General features: G+C 47.3%; 1 protein-coding gene across 2 annotated transcripts in view; it reads left to right on the top strand.

Annotated features, from left to right (window-relative positions):
- Positions 1 to 67: 67 nt before the first annotated feature.
- LOC307217787 (DEP domain-containing mTOR-interacting protein-like) overlaps positions 68 to 17,172 on the top strand; it is a 40,991-nt gene continuing 23,886 nt past the window's right edge. For both annotated transcript variants that reach the window (XM_079979674.1, XM_079979673.1), the window contains exons 1-2: positions 68 to 337; positions 15,923 to 16,101. In XM_079979674.1, the coding sequence (XP_079835800.1) occupies positions 198 to 337; positions 15,923 to 16,101 (319 nt within the window). In that variant the 5' untranslated portion in view covers positions 68 to 197. The remainder of the gene's footprint in view (positions 338 to 15,922; positions 16,102 to 17,172) is intronic.

Genomic DNA, 17,172 nt, shown 5'->3' with positions numbered 1-17,172 from the left:
CTCTCTCTCTCTCTCTCTCTCTCTCTCTCTCTCTTTCTCTCTGCTTTCCCAGGAAACTTCAAGCAGCCTGAACTGCCTCTTCCAAATGAAGTGCTAACAAGAGGACTCTGGCAGGAAACTCCACTGTAAACAGAAAAGCAGAGAAGCAGCCACCGGTGGTGGGAAGCTGCTTCCCTAGCTGCCAAGGAGCCTGCGAGATGGAGCTGTCCTCGCACCCGGTTTCCCCAAACAACTTTCAAGGACCGGACGGGATGGAAAACCTCGGCAGCATCCTGAAGCAAAAAGCAACGGAGAAGCATCACCGAGCTGAGGTCATGATCGCAGGGGAGCAACTGAGGTATGTTCTTTGCACTTGAGCCTTCTCTCTTTCAGGGTTCCCCATTCGTTTGCTTCCCCCCCCCCCTTTTGGAAGTGGCTGGCTGTCACTTTCCAGTACTCGGTTGCAAGCCAGCCAAAGAGAGACAGATCCCAGGCTTAAGATGCCTCTGTTATTTTATTTCTTTTAAACCTTTGTGCAAATGTAAGTCACAATTGCAAAAGGAGGGTTTGTTGTTGTTGTTGTTTAGTCATTTAGTCATGTCGGACACTTCGTGACCCCCTGGACCAGAGCACGCCAGGCACTCCTGTCTTCCACTGCCTCCCGCAGTTTGGTCAAACTCATGCTGGTAGCTTCAAGAACACTATGCAACCATCTCGTCCTCTGCCGTCCCCTTCTCCTTGTGCCCTCCATCTTTCCCAACATCAGGGTCTTTTCCAGGGAGTCTTCTCTTCGCACGAGGTGGCCAAAGTACTGGAGCCTCAGCTTCAGGATCTGTCCTTCCAGTGAGCACTCAGGGCTGATTTCCTTCAGAATGGAGAGGTTTGATCTTCTTGCAGTTCATGAGACTCTCAAGAGTCTCCTCCAGCACCAGAATTCAAAAGCATCAATTCTTTGGCGATCAGCCTTCTTTATGGTCCAGCTCTCACTTCCATACATCACTACTGGGAAAACCATAGCTTTAACTATACGGACCTTGGTCGGCAAGGTGATGTCTCGGCACGGTGATTACACTGACTAAATGTGAGGTGGTCCCTGATCTATTATCATCATGGCACAGTCACCCGCCAAAGGGCAGAAGGGGCGAGCAATCTGCCTCATCTCTGAGGGTTTCCAGCAAGGGCAGGATCCTGTAGCATACTTTGGCGACAAAAAATCAAATAGAGGAACTTAGCTACTGTCTTGGTGAGCTCCTGGTCTCTCCCCTGTAATAAGAAGCGCATAACCTCCGTCTCTGGTTTCCATGTTGGAATACATGGAAATTGTTGGCAGAGATCATCATACATTTTACAGTTAAGCTAGAGTTTCCACCAGGTGGGCATCGCATGGGCAGATCCAATCTCCTTCTGCCAAACCCACAAACCTACCCAAAAGGAGGTTAGAAGGATTAGAATTGAACCTAGCCAGAGAAAATACCCTTCTTTTTTGCATATTAAACAAAAATTGTAAATAATTAAGATTAAATTCCTGCACCCCAGAGAGTCAAAAATAAAGAGGGGAGCATTTTTTCCCCACAGCTGAGATTAGTCCCTGGCAATCTATGTCCCACAGCCTAGTTTTTATCATGGTCTTGGCGACTGGGAGAGCCACAGCACCCAGGAGATCCTCTGAAAGCCCGAGTTGCCGTATCTTTGTACAAAACAGTTGTAGCCCTGGGGAAGGGAAGGAGTCCGACAAAACTTCACTGAGTAAGGTCTCTTTGTCTGCTGAAAAACAAATGCTTAGCCAGCATAAAAGAAAGATAGGCGCTGGCCTATTTTAAATGTATTCTGAATGTTCTTATTTGATGCCAGTAAAGGTTAGGTAAAGGTAAAGGGACTCCTGACCATTAAGTCCAACAAAGCGAGATGACCGACTCTGGGGTTGCGGCACTCATCTCGCTTTATTGGCCGAGGGAGCCAGCGTACAGCTTCTGGGTCATGTGGCCAGCATGACTAAGCCGCTTCTGGTGAACCAGAGCAGCGCACGGAAATGCCGTTTACCTTCCCGCCAGAATGGTACCTATTTATCTACTTGCACTTTCCCGTGCTTTCGAACTGCTAGGTTGGCAGGAGCAGGGATCGAGCAACGGGAGCTCACCCCGTCGCGGGGATTCGAACCGCCGACCTTCTGATCGGCAAGTCCTAGGCTCTGTGGTTTAACCCACAGCGCCACCCGCGTCCCTCCCAATAAAGGTTACTTGACTTAATTTATCATCATCATCATCATCATAGATTTGTAAGAATTGGATGGCACCCAAGGGTCATCTAGGGCACCTACCTGCAATGCAGGAATCACAGCTAAAGAGTCCCTGAGAGGTGGCCATCCAGCCTCTGCTTAAAAACCTCCATCGAAGGAGAGTCCACCACCTTCTGAAGGAGACCATGCTGCTATCGAGCAGCTCTTGCCGTCAGAAAGTGCTTCCTAATGTTTAGTCGGAATCTTGTAGCTGAAAGCCATTGGTTCAAGACCTATCCTCCATCAACCTGGTAAGGTAGCCCATCTAGGAGGAGGAAAACTCTGGTCCTGAACCTCCGCTACCTTGTGAGATATCTTTGACAGAGGCATAGGATACGGAGCAAACTCTAAACCAATCCTGACCACAGTCGTTAAGATGTTTGGAGGGTGCCTTGTATGCTTCCTTCCAGCGACTCCTGCAGCCAAGCTGGTGCCAAACGTCTTGCTCTGCTTTCCTTTGGACCACACCAGCGAGGCCGAGAGGAGGGTCTTCTCATCTGGGTAGCCCAGGACCTCTGTACACCCTGCCCAGGCTTGCACACTATGGAAGGTCGCTTTGGTGCTGCTAACACAGCAGTTTGACTTCACCCCTGGAGGCACACTCCATTGCCTCTCGAGACAAGACAGAAGAAGAAGAAGAAGAAGAGTTTGGATTTGATATCCCGCCTTTCACTCCCTTTAAGGAGTCTCAAAGCGGCTAACATTCTCCTTTCCCTTCCTCCCCCACAACAAACACTCTGTGAGGTGAGTGAGGCTGAGAGACTTCAGAGAAGTGTGACTAGCCCAAGGTCACCCAGCAGCTGCATGTGGAGGAGCGGAGACGCGAACCCGGTTCCCCAGATTAGCAGACTACCGCTCTTAACCACTACACCACACTGGCTCTTAACCCAGAAATAGTGCTTCAGTTTAAGAACTTCAGGATGAGAAAAGAAATTGTGCGGTGGCAGCAGCGGGAGGCCCCATTAGTTAAAGTGGTGCTTCAGGTTAAGATACCAGCAACAGCAACAAACTTAATGATGAAGATGTTGAGCCAATGTACGGCAACTGTGAAAAATATGAATTGCATGCTAGGGATCATTAGGAAAGGAGCTGAAAATAAGACTTCCATTAGAGTAACATTTGGTGCAACTGCCCTTGGAATACTTAGGGTTTTTTTTTTTTGTTTGTTTTTTTGCAGCATCACCATAGAAAGGGTATTGTAGAAAGGGAACAGGCTCGGAAAAGGGGCACAAAACTGATTAAGGGGATTGAGAAGAAAGGTGGCAAAATTTGGGGATATTTAGTTTAGAGGAAAGGCGAGCAAGAGGAGAGGTTTAAGATTATGCATCGTGCGGAAAAGAAGTTTTTCTCCTTCCTAAGCATACTTTTACAGGCACTATCTACAGGTTTATAAATACAATGCTGGTCAAACCATCACAAGAGGTGTTGAAATTTTGGGAGCTTGGATAGTTCCTATGGAATGGTCTTGGTGGTGGGGTGGGCATTTTTATTCTTATTTATTTATGATTACAGTGGTACCTCAGGTTACATACACTTCAGGTTACATAGGCTTCAGGTTACAGACTCCACTAACCCAGAAATAGTGCTTCAGGTTAAGAACTTCAGGATGAGAAAAGAAATTGTGCGGTGGCAGCAGCGGGAGGCCCCATTAGCTAAAGTGGTGCTTCAGGTTAAGAACAGTTTCAGGTTAAGTATGGACCTCCGGAACGAATTAAGTACTTAACCTGAGGTACCACTGTATTACTTTGTCAAAATAAAATACAAAAATATAAAAATACATATAATGCTACGCTCATAAGGGCTAGAAGCCTGGTAATTTATTTATTTCAATGTAGGGTTGCCATATTTCAAAAAGTAAAAACCAGGACACCCTGAAAGTTGTTGAGCTCCTCCCCACCCCCCAAAAAAACCCCCACGATTTTTCGATTCACTTCTCTAAGATCCAAAACAAAGCGTCACCTTTTGGAAATTCCCTCTGGACGTCAACGATACCTTTGGAATCCCAGTGATGTCCAGGAAAATCCGGACGTATGGCAGCCCTGCTTCAATGCTAGAATTGTTTTGCAAAAGCCTCTTTTGAGCAGGCCCCCGATGGACGGCAACCCTTGCCAACTGAAAAGCGTTCCATGAACCAGGTCCCTCAAACAGAAATCATGGCCGGAATTCCAGAAGCTGCCGAGTGTGAAGAATGCTTGTGGGTTTTCTGAACCATAGAGGGCATTTCAGGACGGCGGCTCCACTGCCTGAGGACGGTGTTTGTAGGTTTAGGCAAGGTGAACGCAGGCCGTGATGACCGCCTGCTGCCGTAGAACGGAGGAAGATTGTCCTGGTCTATAATTTTGTGGCAGGTGGCGGGAGGGAGTGCGCTGGGTTGGGGTCAAAAGCAGCCCATGTAAAACTCATCTTTACCAGGTTTGGCTCAAGCCAGCTGTTGGCAGGGAAAGGTTTTGGAAAGATCACATTCCATGTGCTTTTATTGGGAAGCAAATATAGGAATAGACTCTCTTCTGGTAAATAATGATATTTACTGTTTACAGAGCCACTGGAAACCTAAGTGCTGCACACAAAATAAAATCTTGCAGACTGCTTTCAGCTTGACGTTCTTTCTTTTTAAGTAGGTATGGAGGAAGATTTTGTAGGAACGAGGAAAGGAAAGGAAAAAAGGGTACAGTCATACCTCAGGTTACAAACGCTTCAGGTTGCGGTTTTTTGGGTTACAGAACTGCTGGAACCTGGAAATACTGAAATAGGTTACGGTACTTCCGAGTTTCGGCAGTTACGCATGCACAAAAGCGCTAAATTGTGCTTTGTGCATGCACAAAAGCGCCAAATCGCAACCCACGCAGGCGCAGACACGGCGCTGTGGGTTGCGAACGTGCCTCCCGCACGGATCATGTTCGCAACCTGAGCATCCACTGTATTTGTAATTTTGGGCCCCACCAGACCTACCATTTTATTACATACTCATGCTGATTTGTGCTGTTGATGCTGTCCGGGCAGTCAAATGCAAGGCCGCTTTCAACACTTCATATAAATTGTTGTTGTTATTATACATCTTTAGGGACCAGTTGAAAACATTCCTCTTCAACCAGCTCTCTGACTGATTAACATTCTATGCCCTTTTAAATGTGGGGTTTTTTTTGGGGGGGGGGTATTGTTTTTGCTCTTTTTTTTATTACGTATTTTTAATTTGCATTTTTATGCTGTGTTCTGCTCTGATATCTTCGGCTGAAGGGTGGTATATAGATTTAATAAATAATAACAGTAATTTTGCAGACTGCTTTGAGGTTTTTCTACAGTCAAGCGGTGTATAGATTTTGTGCAATATATATATATGTTTTTGCTGCTGCAGTTCTTATCTGAGCTTTGCTTGGGAAAAACTTTTCGGCATCTCTAGTTTATGCAAGGGAGCCTCCAGTTGGCATGGGTTTCCCAAGTCCTGAATGTGCAGACAAAATACATGTGCATATTGCATTCACTTGGGCTTTTGTTTTATTTATTTAAATAAACCTGCAGTTTCATGAAAATACAGGCACTGCACAACACAAAGATGCAATACCACAATAGAGCTAATAAAAATGGAAATGAAACTGGTTGGTAGAAACTTCACAACCCAAGGACCTATTGCGGATACAGTGGTGCCCCGCAAGACGAACGCCTCGCAAGACGGAATACCCGCTGGACGAAAGGGTTTTCCGTTTTGGAGGCGCTTCGCAAAACGAATTTCCCTATGGGCTTGCTTCCTGCGGGTTTTTTTCCCTTTTTTCCCCCTTTTCCTAAGCCGCCAAGCCGCTTATCAGCTGATCCGCTGATAAGCCGCTTAACAGCTGATCGCTAAAAGCCGCTAAACCGTTAATAGCGCTAATCCACTAAGCTGTCAATGGGCTTGCTTCGCAAGACGAAAAAACCGCTATACGAAGAGCCTCACGGAACGGATTAATTTCGTCTTGCGAGGCACCACTGTATGAATATTGCACAGCTTGAAGCAACTGGATGCATAAAAGCTGATTCCTTTTGGAATAAAAATTGTCCAGACCCATAAATTTTATTTTTGCTAAGCAGAACTGCTTCAAAACAGATACAAAAATAATCAATGATACATTTGAATTATTGTATAAAGCATATGCATATTCAAGCATAGGTTCTTCTTTTTAAATATATAATTACCATCACAGCAAAACTCAGTCTCTCCCATAGCTTGCATAAGCCTGCATCCAGCCTAAGGCCTTGCACTCCTAGAGAGGCATCATTATCACATCTTTCTCTGACCTCCTGAGAACAAAAAAACCAAGGCAACTCCCTTTCAAAATGGAGATTTTCAGTTGAATACCTTAATCACATGATTAAGGTTAAACACTCATATGAAAGCTAGCAGAGAACACCAACAGTTAATTATCAACTTTGGCTGGGCCGTGACATCAGATTTCTGTTGTGGCAGGGGTATGTGTGATTATAGCATCATGGAATTGTAGTGTTGGAAGGGAGCCTGAGGGTCATCTAGTCCAACCCCTTGCAATCTTGCCAGAATCTTTTGCCCAACGACCCTGAGATTAAAAGTCTCAGGCTCTACTGACAGAGAAGCCACTCAGATCAGCCTCTCTGATGTTGGAGAGGGATAACTGATATATGGTTTAGCAATCAATCCCTCTTCCCAGGGAACTCTGGGAATTTTGGCTCTGTGATGGGAATCATGGGATCTGACTCCTAGGGACTTGCAATATAATATTCAAGGGGGCTGGGCCTTCGAAAGTTGTTGGACATTGCCATTTACATAGTGTGTGCGCGCCCCACCATGTGATCAGTGATGTGGGGAGGAGCTTTCCTGTTGCCCCCAATAAAATCTCAGCACCCTTAACAAACTACACCTCCCAGGATTCTTCTTGGGAAGCCATGACTATTTAAAGTGGTGGTGGTGGTTGCTTAGTCGTTTAGTCATGTCCGACTCTTCGTGACCCCATGGACCAGAGCACGCCAGGCACTTTTGTCCTCCACTGCCTCCTGCAGTCTGGTCAAACTTATGCTGGTAGCTTCGAGAACACTGTCCAACCATTTCGTTCTCTGTGGTCCCCTTCTCCTTGTGCCCTCAATCTTTCCCAGCATCAGGGTCTTTTCCAGGGAGTCTTCTCTTCTCATGAGGTGACCAAAGTATTGGAGCCTCAGCTTCAGGATCTGTCCTTCCAGTGAGCCCTCAGGGCTGATTTCCTTCAGAATGGATAGGTTTGATCTTCTTGCTGTCCATGGGACTCTCAAGATTCTCCTCCAGCACCATAATTCAAAAGCATCAATTCTTCGGCAGTCAGCCTTCTTTGTGGTCCAGCTCTCACTTTCATACATCACTACCGGGAAAGCCATAGCTTTATGACACGATACGATAATCTTTATTGTCATTGTCCCGTACAGAACAACGAAATTGAAAAAACCTACATAAGACATTCAAAAACGATACGGACCTTTGTCGGCAAGGTGATGTCTCTACTTTTTAAGATGCTGTCTATGTTTGTCATCGCTTTTCTCCCAAGAAGTGGTATGATACTGCTTTAAATATGTAGTGCAGATGGGGCCTATATGCAAATGTGCAAGCATGTATCCGCACACAGACAGTGAACCGTGAACATGAGGCCTGGAAATGGAGTGAAGGCCCAGAGAGTTGTCAGGAATAACTTGTCCTCACACTTTGCTCTGAGAGCACAGCGGTGTTTTGCTGGGTGCACAGTCTTCCTTTGTTTAAACAAAAACATTATTTGAAAGAGCACTACGGGCTGTTTTTCTGGTATCGGATATCTTGTGATATTTGCTTAATGCACTGAGACTTTGCCTGTGAATAAGATTGTCAAGGGTAATTCTGTTCTCCTAGTGACCTTGACAACGTTACGCCATTGCCTACGCTATTTTAATCTAGGTTCCGGGGTTTTGAGAGGCTCTGTGAGACGTATCTAATAGATTCCACTTCTGTGCCCCCTTTCCCATGGTCATGGCTTCATAAACACACGCAGAGAGAGGTAAATTTGGCTCTGATGTGTTTAGAGGTGCTTTTGAAGCTGAGGGTTTGCGTCAAGCCTGGAAAACTTACTGGATTGCAGCAGGGCAAAGAAGGCGTTGGCAACTGGCAGATGGATTCAATAAAGCAAAAGGAGCAACGTGTAAAAAGAAAAGAAAAACCCCTCCAAAATCCACAGCTAGGCAGTGGAGAACTACTCAAAATGTCACATAAGTGTGGCAAGTTTTCAAAAACTCATCAGGGAAAATGAAGAGTTTAAGGCTTGGGACAGATCTGGGTTACAAGAAGGATTTGATTTGATTTTGAGATGGGGAGCAATAGAACTGTATAGTTGGAAGGGACCCTGAGGATCATCTAGTCCAACCCTCTGCAAGCAGGACTCTCAACTAAAGCATCCATAACAGAGTGCCATCCAACCTGTATTTGGATACAACCTGTATTTGTGGCTTAGGGCCCTCGTATTTACGGGACCGCCTCTCCTGGTCTGCCCCGCAGAGGACCTTAAGGTCTGTTGTGACATGGGGTTTGTGATTTCAGCTCTCTTGACATAATATGCTGGAGACAGTTCTCTAGTAACACTTCTTTATTAAAGCAACAAGACTGAGACTTGAGGAGGGGAGAGCTACATTTATAGGGACAGGGAACTGGCTAGAAAAGATACATTTTGGAGGGAACAATATCAGGCAATCACAGTCCTGCCTTTTGGAGGCAACCAATAAGACAGAGGATCCAAATACAGCAGCTTAAATGAACCAATAGTAGCTGTACCCTCTGGAACCAAAAGACAGTTACTTTACCCTAATGCAAATACAGACAATAATAATACAGATATAAAATCCTTTGACTCAATACACAACACCCCTCCCCCCCTAGTGAGCACAGCAGACGTAATCTCTCAGGTACTGTGGGGTCCTACAACTTCTACTTGATCTCCTGACAACTGGTGTTGCCGGCTCTGGATTGGGTGTCACCTGTGGTAGGGGGGCTGCTATAGGGGTTTCGTCAGGAACAGATGGAGTCCCAGACATCTCGGGGTCCCCTACCTGTACCTCGTCATCCTGAGGACTAGCAGACCCTGGTTCATTTGCTGAAGCCCCTGGTGATTGCACCTCTGGGCCATTTTCACTCTGGTCTTGCAGCTCTGCGTCGTTAGCCAGGGATGAATTATCAGACTCCTCCCTGCTGAGCGCCCGGCACCTCAGCTGATCTATATGTCTCTTCCAAACTTGCCCATTTTCCAAGGTCACATAATAGGACACAGGTCCACTAGTCTGGGTGACCACACCAGCCACCCACCGCGAACCTCGTGAATAGTTCCTCACCCAGACCAGATCTTCAGGGGCGAAATACCTTGTTGTGTCAGTCTCAGCCTGGGGGTTTGCTCTTGAATTATGGTTTGGCATTTTATCTGGGTGGACATAATCCAACACCGTTACCAATCTTCTACCCAAGAGCAGCTCAGCTGGCGACTTGCCCGTCGTAGTACACGGCGTCGCATGCTGCAAAAATAACATTCGCGCGATGCGAGCTGACCAGTTACCCTCCATTAAGTGCGCAATGGATTCTTTGGCTGTTCTTACCATGCGCTCCGCCTGCCCATTGGAGGATGGGTGAAAGGGCGCGGATGTGACCCCTCTTATGAAGTTATCAGCCAAGAATGCCCTGAATTCTTGGGATACAAAAGCTGCCCCATTATCTGATACAATGGTCTCAGGTAACCCGTGGGTTGCAAACAGCTGCCTCAACACCTTGATTATGGCAGCTGATGCCATGCTAGGGACCAACGCCACTTCTAACCATTTGGAATATGCATCGACGATAACCAAAAAGACCTTCCCCTGGAATGGCCCAGCAAAATCTAAGTGCAGCCGGCTCCAGGGAGATCTGGACTGCTCCCACCAGTGAACTGGTGCTCTGGCCACTTCTGGCCGCACCTCTTGGCATGCCTTGCATGTTCGTACCCATTGTTCTATGTTCTGGTCCATTCCAGGCCACCACACATAACATCGGGCTAGCAGCTTCATCCTGACCATTCCCGGGTGTCCCATGTGAAGCGTCTCAAGAACCCTGTTTCTCAGTGGTGCTGGGATGATCACCCTATCTCCCCACAGGAGACAACCCTTATGCATGGATAACTCGTGCTGCCTTGTCGCATAAGGCCTGAATTTGTCTTCATGCGGACCACCTGGCCACCCCCTCCCCACCCAAGTGAGCACACGGGAGAGAACAGCATCTTTCCTCGTTTTCTCAGCAATATCAGTAGCCGTTACAGGAGCCCCTGGAAGTGTTTTCAGCATCATTATGTGCTCCGCTGGAGCAGGATCCTCATTGCTCCCGCCAGGAAGGGGCAATCGACTCAGCGCATCAGCGTGGCACAACCGTTTCCCCGGCACATGGGTCAAGGTGTACTGGAACCCGTTCAGGAATATAGACCAACGCAACATTCTGGGGGAGAGAATTTGTGGCGTTTGTTTGTTCGGGTTGAACAACCCCAACAGTGATTTGTGGTCCGTTTCAATGGAGAAATGAAGACCGTACACATAATCATGGAACTTTTTGATTCCTGCCACAATTGCAAGCGCCTCTTTGTCAATTTGAGCATAGTTGCGCTCCGTGGGCGACAACGTACGGGAATAAAAAGAGATGGGCTTTTCCGACCCATCCGGTTCCCTATGACTCAGTACCGCCCCCAGGCCGTATTGAGAGGCATCACATGCCAGGACCAGCGGCTTCGATTCATCATAATGAGCAAGGACGCTCTTGCTACTCAGCATTCCTCGCAAGGAGTCAAAAGCCTTCTGCTGCTCCTGCCCCCATCGCCACACATTCTTTTTCTGCAACAGTCTATGTAATGGTTCAGCTACCGAAGCTTTCTGGGGTAAGAACGAATGATAAAAGTTAATAAGTCCCAGGAATGACTGCAACTCCGTCTTGTTCTGTGGTCGTGGTGCCTCGATGATGGCCTTAACCTTAGCATCTGTGGGGTGGATGCCTGATGCATCAATTTTAAACCCCAAGAATTCCACAGTTGGCACGCCAAAACTGCATTTTTCCTTTTTTAGTTGCAACCCCACCTCCTTGAACTTGAGCAACACTGCAAGGACACGCGCAACCAGTTCCTGTGGGTCTTTTCCAGCAATCAAAACATCATCAAAAAATGGCAAGACCCCCGGCAGACCTCTTAACAGGCGTTCCATGAGCCCTTGAAAAATCCCTGGGGCCACACAAACTCCAAATTGTAATCTGTTAACTCTGAACGCCCCTTTATGTGTGACAATAGTCTGTGCTTCCGCTGATTGTGGGGTTACTGGCAGCTGTTGGTAAGCTTGTGCCAGGTCAAGTTTGGCGAACACCTTGCCCCCAGCCAGTTTAGCCAACAGATGTGAAACGACTGGAATGGGGTATGAGTTTCCCCTGAGTGCCTTATTGATAGTACATTTGTAATCAGCACAGATCCTGACTTCCCCATTTGCTTTAAGGGGCGTGACGATTGGAGTCTCCCACTTAGCGGAGTCCACGGGTGAGAGAACTCCCTGCTTGACCAATTTATCCAGCTCTGCTTCGATCTTGGGTTGCAGTGCAAATGGCACTCGCCTTGGTTTGAGTCGGATTGGGGCCACCCCAGGGTCCAATTCGAAGTCAACTGGGGCCCTTTATAACAACCCAGTTTTCCATTAAAGAGACCAGCAAATTCTTTGCATAATGCATCGCTCATCTCAGGGCAGGTTTGGATTGAATTAAGCCCTGATATACTCAGTCCCAAGGCGGGAAACCAGTCAGTGCCCAGGAGACTGGGGCGACTGCCCTTCGCAATCACCAGTTTGAGTACCGCCTGTTTGTCCCGGAACTGTACTCTCACGGCACACATTCCCATGACATGGATGCGGTCCACTGAGTATGACTGCAAAGTTGCCGGGAAGGGCTCCAGAGGGGGCAACTTACCCCTGGGGAAGAATGTCCTCGCGGTCTGGTCCGACACGATAGTGAATCCAGATCCGGAGTCCACCTCCATGTCGCACAGCTGACCCTCAATCTTCACCTTGACGTGTGCCTTGCCTTGCGCTGGAAACTGCACGACCCTCCCGTTGATCTCCGTTACGTAGTGGCAGTCCTTTAGAACATGGTTCGCTGTGGCCGATCTGCGATGCTCCAGTCTAGGTGCTCCTGTCGCTCCCAACGCCGCCGATCTACAGACCCTGGCGATGTGACCTGTCTTTCCGTACGTCCAGCACATAGCATCCCGGAAACGACAACTCTTCCGCTCATGGTTTCTGCCACAACCAGGGCACCTGCCTCGGTGATCTTTGTGCACTGTGCAGGCCTGACGCACTGACTCGACCCCACGGACTGGGCTCTGGCTCGGAGTAGCCTCTAGCTCGTCCATGGCATGCGCAACTTCTATCTGTGGCTTAGGGACCCTGCGACTGGCATCAAGCTCCTCTCTTTCATAATTCTCCGTGGCGGTGGCCTCCTTCAAGGCTGAAGCAAGGGTAACCTCTTCTTTAGCCACGATGCGTCTTCTGGCTTTCTTGCTGCTCAGACCACCGACAAACCGATCCAGGAGAGTCTCTTCCAGATCTTGGAAGTCGCAGTGCTGAGCGAGCTTCCGCAGTTCAGCTAGAAATGCAGATACAGACTCCCCAGCACGCTGCTGCCTCTTATGAAACTCCATCCGCCGGCAGTGAGTCTTGTTCTTAGCTACAATCCGGACTCTGAGGCAGGGCTGCGTTTAACCGCTCCTCAGCATTCCGGATCCCACCTTCGTCGCCAGTTGTTGTGACGTGGGGTTTGTGATTTCAGCTCTCTTGACATAATATGCTGGAGACAGTCCTCTAGTAACACTTCTTTATTAAAGCAACAAGACTAAGACTTGAGGAGGAGAGAGCTACATTTATAGGGACAGGGAACTGGCTAGAAAGGATACATTTTGGAGGGAACAATATCAGGCAATCACAGTCCTGCCTTTTGGAGGCAGCCAATAAGACAGAGGATCCAAATACAGCAGCTTAAATGAACCAATAGTAGCTGTACCCCCTGGAACCAAAAGGCAGTTACTTTACCCTAATGCAAATACAGACAATAATAATACAGATATAAAATCCTTTGACTCAATACACAACAAGGTCCACAAATAATCATAGTTTAGAGGTCCCGGGCCTTAAGGAAGTCAGATTATCCTCTACAAGGGCCAGGGCCTTCTCAGCGATGGCTCCGACCTGGTGGAATGCTCTGTCCCATGAGACCAGGGCCCTGCAGGATTTAACTTCCTTCCGCAGGGCCTGTAAGACAGAGCTATTCCGCCTGGCTTTCAATTTGAACTTAGCCTGATCTTTTATTCTCGTTCTTTCCCTCCCCCTCCCCTTTTTATGAAGATTGCCTGCTCTGGGATCCCACAACTAATTCTCCCCTGGTCTCCTCGCTGGCCCAATTAGGACTAATTTAGCCAGCTAGCCCTGGTGATCATCTAATGTTTATTGGCTGGATTTCCCCCCTAAATTGATTTTTGAATTCTGAATTAATTGTTATTCACGTTTTATACTGTATTTTATGCTGCTTTTTGTTGCATCAATTAAGTTTTTTAAGTTTGTTGTTAGCCGCCCTGAGCCCGGTTTTCTGAACTGGGAAGGGCGGGGTATAAATAAAAATTTATTATCATTATTATTACTTAAAAACCTCCAATGAAGGTGATTTTGCCATCTTCCAGCGTAGCCTATTCCACTGCTAAATGGTTCTTCTTCCTAATGTTTAGTTGGGATCTCCTTCCTTGTAATTTGTAACAGAGGTTGGCCTCTATAAGGAGCATGAGCTTTCAGTTCCATCCCCAGAGCTTTGGAAAAGCCTTCTATGGGGAGATGTGTGGCCCCTTTCTCATTATCCTCAGAAGGGAGAGTCAAAACCTGTTGTTCTTCTGTAGTTCAGTCTTCTGAGCTGCTCTGAGGTTCTGCTTGGCTTACGGCTATTTCTTTAAACTGCCCTATAATTGTGAGCATTTGATTTCCTTGCAATGTCTTCCTCCTGTTGCCTTTGTACATCAGTCTGAGAACATTTACTGGTAAAGCGATCTGTCAGTGTTCTAAATAAACTCAGTAAATAAACGGCAGTAAGAACTGGGTAGGCCTTGAGCAAGTGGTGCAACAGTCAGGAAGGAACGTTTAGTGCAGTGATGAATGTCAAGAAAAGTGTTAGGAGGAGGGGAACGGCCTTTGGAAACCGCCAAAATAGTTTTTTCTGCACAGTTGACCTTGATATGAAGCCTCCGTCAACACTAGTGATTGCCAGAACTAATTGAGTCCCGGAGAGGGCATCATAACAAAGACCAGTCAGACGTGTTTCCACCAGGGTTAACACAGCAGCTAGCAAAAGGACATTGCCGCTCAGATTTCAAGTGCAGAAACGTCATATTCCAACTTCCACCATAGAATCCTGGCAATGGAGAGTTGGAAGGGGCCCCGAGGGTCATCTAGTCCAACCCCCTGCAGTGAAGGAATCTCGGCTAAAGAATCCAAGACAGGTTGCCATCTGTCAGGGACTGTGTTGAGGAGAGCTGTACTGAGGAGGAATGGTGGGAGCCTCCTCCTGAATCTTCCCAGGAGCAGGAGGACAGTATAGATTTGGAACAGTGGTTTACAGAGGGACATGGTTCAGAAGGCAGAAGCTGGGAAATACTGGATGGACACTGGGGGAGAGAGAGTTAAGATTCACTGTCTCTGGAAAGCATTCATCTGCTCAACCCAAGGTCAAGAAGAGCAGATAAGGTGGCAGCAAAGAAAGCACAGTGGTTACGAGATCAGGTTGCAAGACACAGTAGAGACGTGGGTGACTAGGGAGGAAGTGGGTGAAACCCTTAATAGGGAGACCTTCATTCCTAGGAAATGGATTCTTTGTTCTCTCGTTGTGATCATTAAAGTTCTAACTGGTCCTTTCTCTTTGTTCTGCTTACCTACTGCCAAAGGGAGGAATAAGTCAATTCCCTGAAGCCTGACACCATCCCACCTCTGTTTAAAAACTCTCCAGTGGGTTAAAAACCCACCACCTTCTGAAGCAGTCCAGTCCACCATCAAACAGCTCCTACCATCAGAAAGTTCTTCCTAATGTTTAATCAGAATCACCTTTCTTGTGATTGGGATCCATTGATTTGGGTCCTGCCCTCTGGCTCAGCAGACAACAAGCTTGTTCCCTCTTCCATGTGACAGCCCTTTAGATATCTGAAGGTGGCTATCACACATCTGTCTTCTCCAGGCAAAACCCAATTCCCTCAACTGTTCTTCATAAGGCTTGGTTTCCAGATCTTTGTTCACCTAGGTTGCCCTCCTCTGCACATGTTCCAGCTTGTCAATATCCTTAAATTGTGATGCCCCAAACTGGGCACAGTATTCAAGGTGTTGTCTGACCAAGGCAGAATACAGTGGCATTATTACTTCCCTTCATGTGGACACTATATCTCTGTTGATGCAGCCTAGAATAGCATTGGCTTTTGTTTGCTGTTGCATCACACTGTTGACTCATGTTAAGTTTGTGGTCTACTAAGACTCCTAGATCCTTTTCATATGTCCTGCTGTCAAGCCAGGTGTCTCCATCTTATATTTGCACATCTGATTATTCCTGACTAAGCAAAGAAGCTTACATTTCTCCATATCCAGCTCTTGATCTGTTTTCTGTTTCCCTTCCAGGCTTCGACTCCACGATGGCAAGCTAATTAAGGACAGGCGCTACCACCTTCGCACCTACCCCAATTGCTTTGTGGCCAAGGAGCTCACCGATTGGTTAATTGACCACAAAGAAGCACCAGACCGAGAAACAGGCATCCGGCTGATGCAGAAGCTCATGGACCATTATATTATCCATCATGGTTTGTGCATTTCTCAGTTCTGATTCCACTTCTCTTCTCAAGTGCATGTGCGCACTCCCCCGTGGTTGTTCAATCTGGTGCCTTGAAACAGCTGCACCTGATGATCAGAGATCTTGTGGAAATGAATTACCGTATTTTTCGCTCTATAAGACGCACCTTTTCCCTCCTAAAAAGTAAGGGGAAATGTGTGTGCGTCTTATGGAGCGAATGCAGGCTGTGCAGCTATCCCAGAAGCCAGAATAGCGAGAGGGATCGCTGCGCAGTGCTCCCTCTTGCTGTTCTGGCTTCTGGCTTAGCCCCTTTGTCCCTTCCCCCACCTCCCGGAAAAGCCTGCAAGAGCTGTGCACCCTTTCACGAGCCACGTGGAGCGTGTGTGCGGCTCTTGGCGGCTTTTCCCTGAGGAGGGAGAAGGGCAACCCGTCAGTGAAAGGGAGCGCTGAGCAGAGCCTGGGATGCATACAGGCTCTGCTCAGCGCTCCCTTTAAAGAATTTTTTTTCTTGCATTCCCCCTCTAAAAACTAGGTGCGTCTTATGGTCAGGTGCGTCTTGTAGCGGGGAAAATACGGTAATATTCCTGGCCCAAGTTAACTCTTTAAACAAACTTTAAGTCCATTTGGGAACCTGCCACTGAGAACCAATAAGCCTCTTTGGTCCAAACAATTAGAAAGCCACTGTTTAAGTGGAAGAACGGTTGCTTTCTAATTGTTTGGACCAAAGAGGTTTGGCCTTTGGATCACAGATTATTGCTTCAAGAGAGCCTTTCCATTGCTGATTCTGCTTTGCTGGCTTCCAGGATGGTGGGTCTTTGAGCACACACATTTTGGAGGAGGATTCAAGAACATCTCAGCAATTATCTTCCTCCAATAAGATGGTGGTGGCCTCCACAGCTCTCCCACTTTCTCTCATGGGGAAGTATCTAGCTGACCTCATACTTGGAGCAGACCCATTGAAAGTGGTGGAGACAATTTAGTCATCGTGACTGATTTCAGTGGATCTACTTGGACTATGAGCTAGATATGCCCATCATCACAATGACTCTGTGTAGAATGGTTGGTTGAGTGCTAGTACACA

This window comes from Podarcis cretensis (assembly GCF_951804945.1).
Source record: "Podarcis cretensis genome assembly, chromosome: 6".
Taxonomy (NCBI): Eukaryota; Metazoa; Chordata; class Lepidosauria; order Squamata; family Lacertidae; genus Podarcis; species Podarcis cretensis.
The sequence above is the reverse complement of the archived record's forward strand: the minus strand, read 5'-3'. Positions and strand labels throughout refer to the sequence as shown.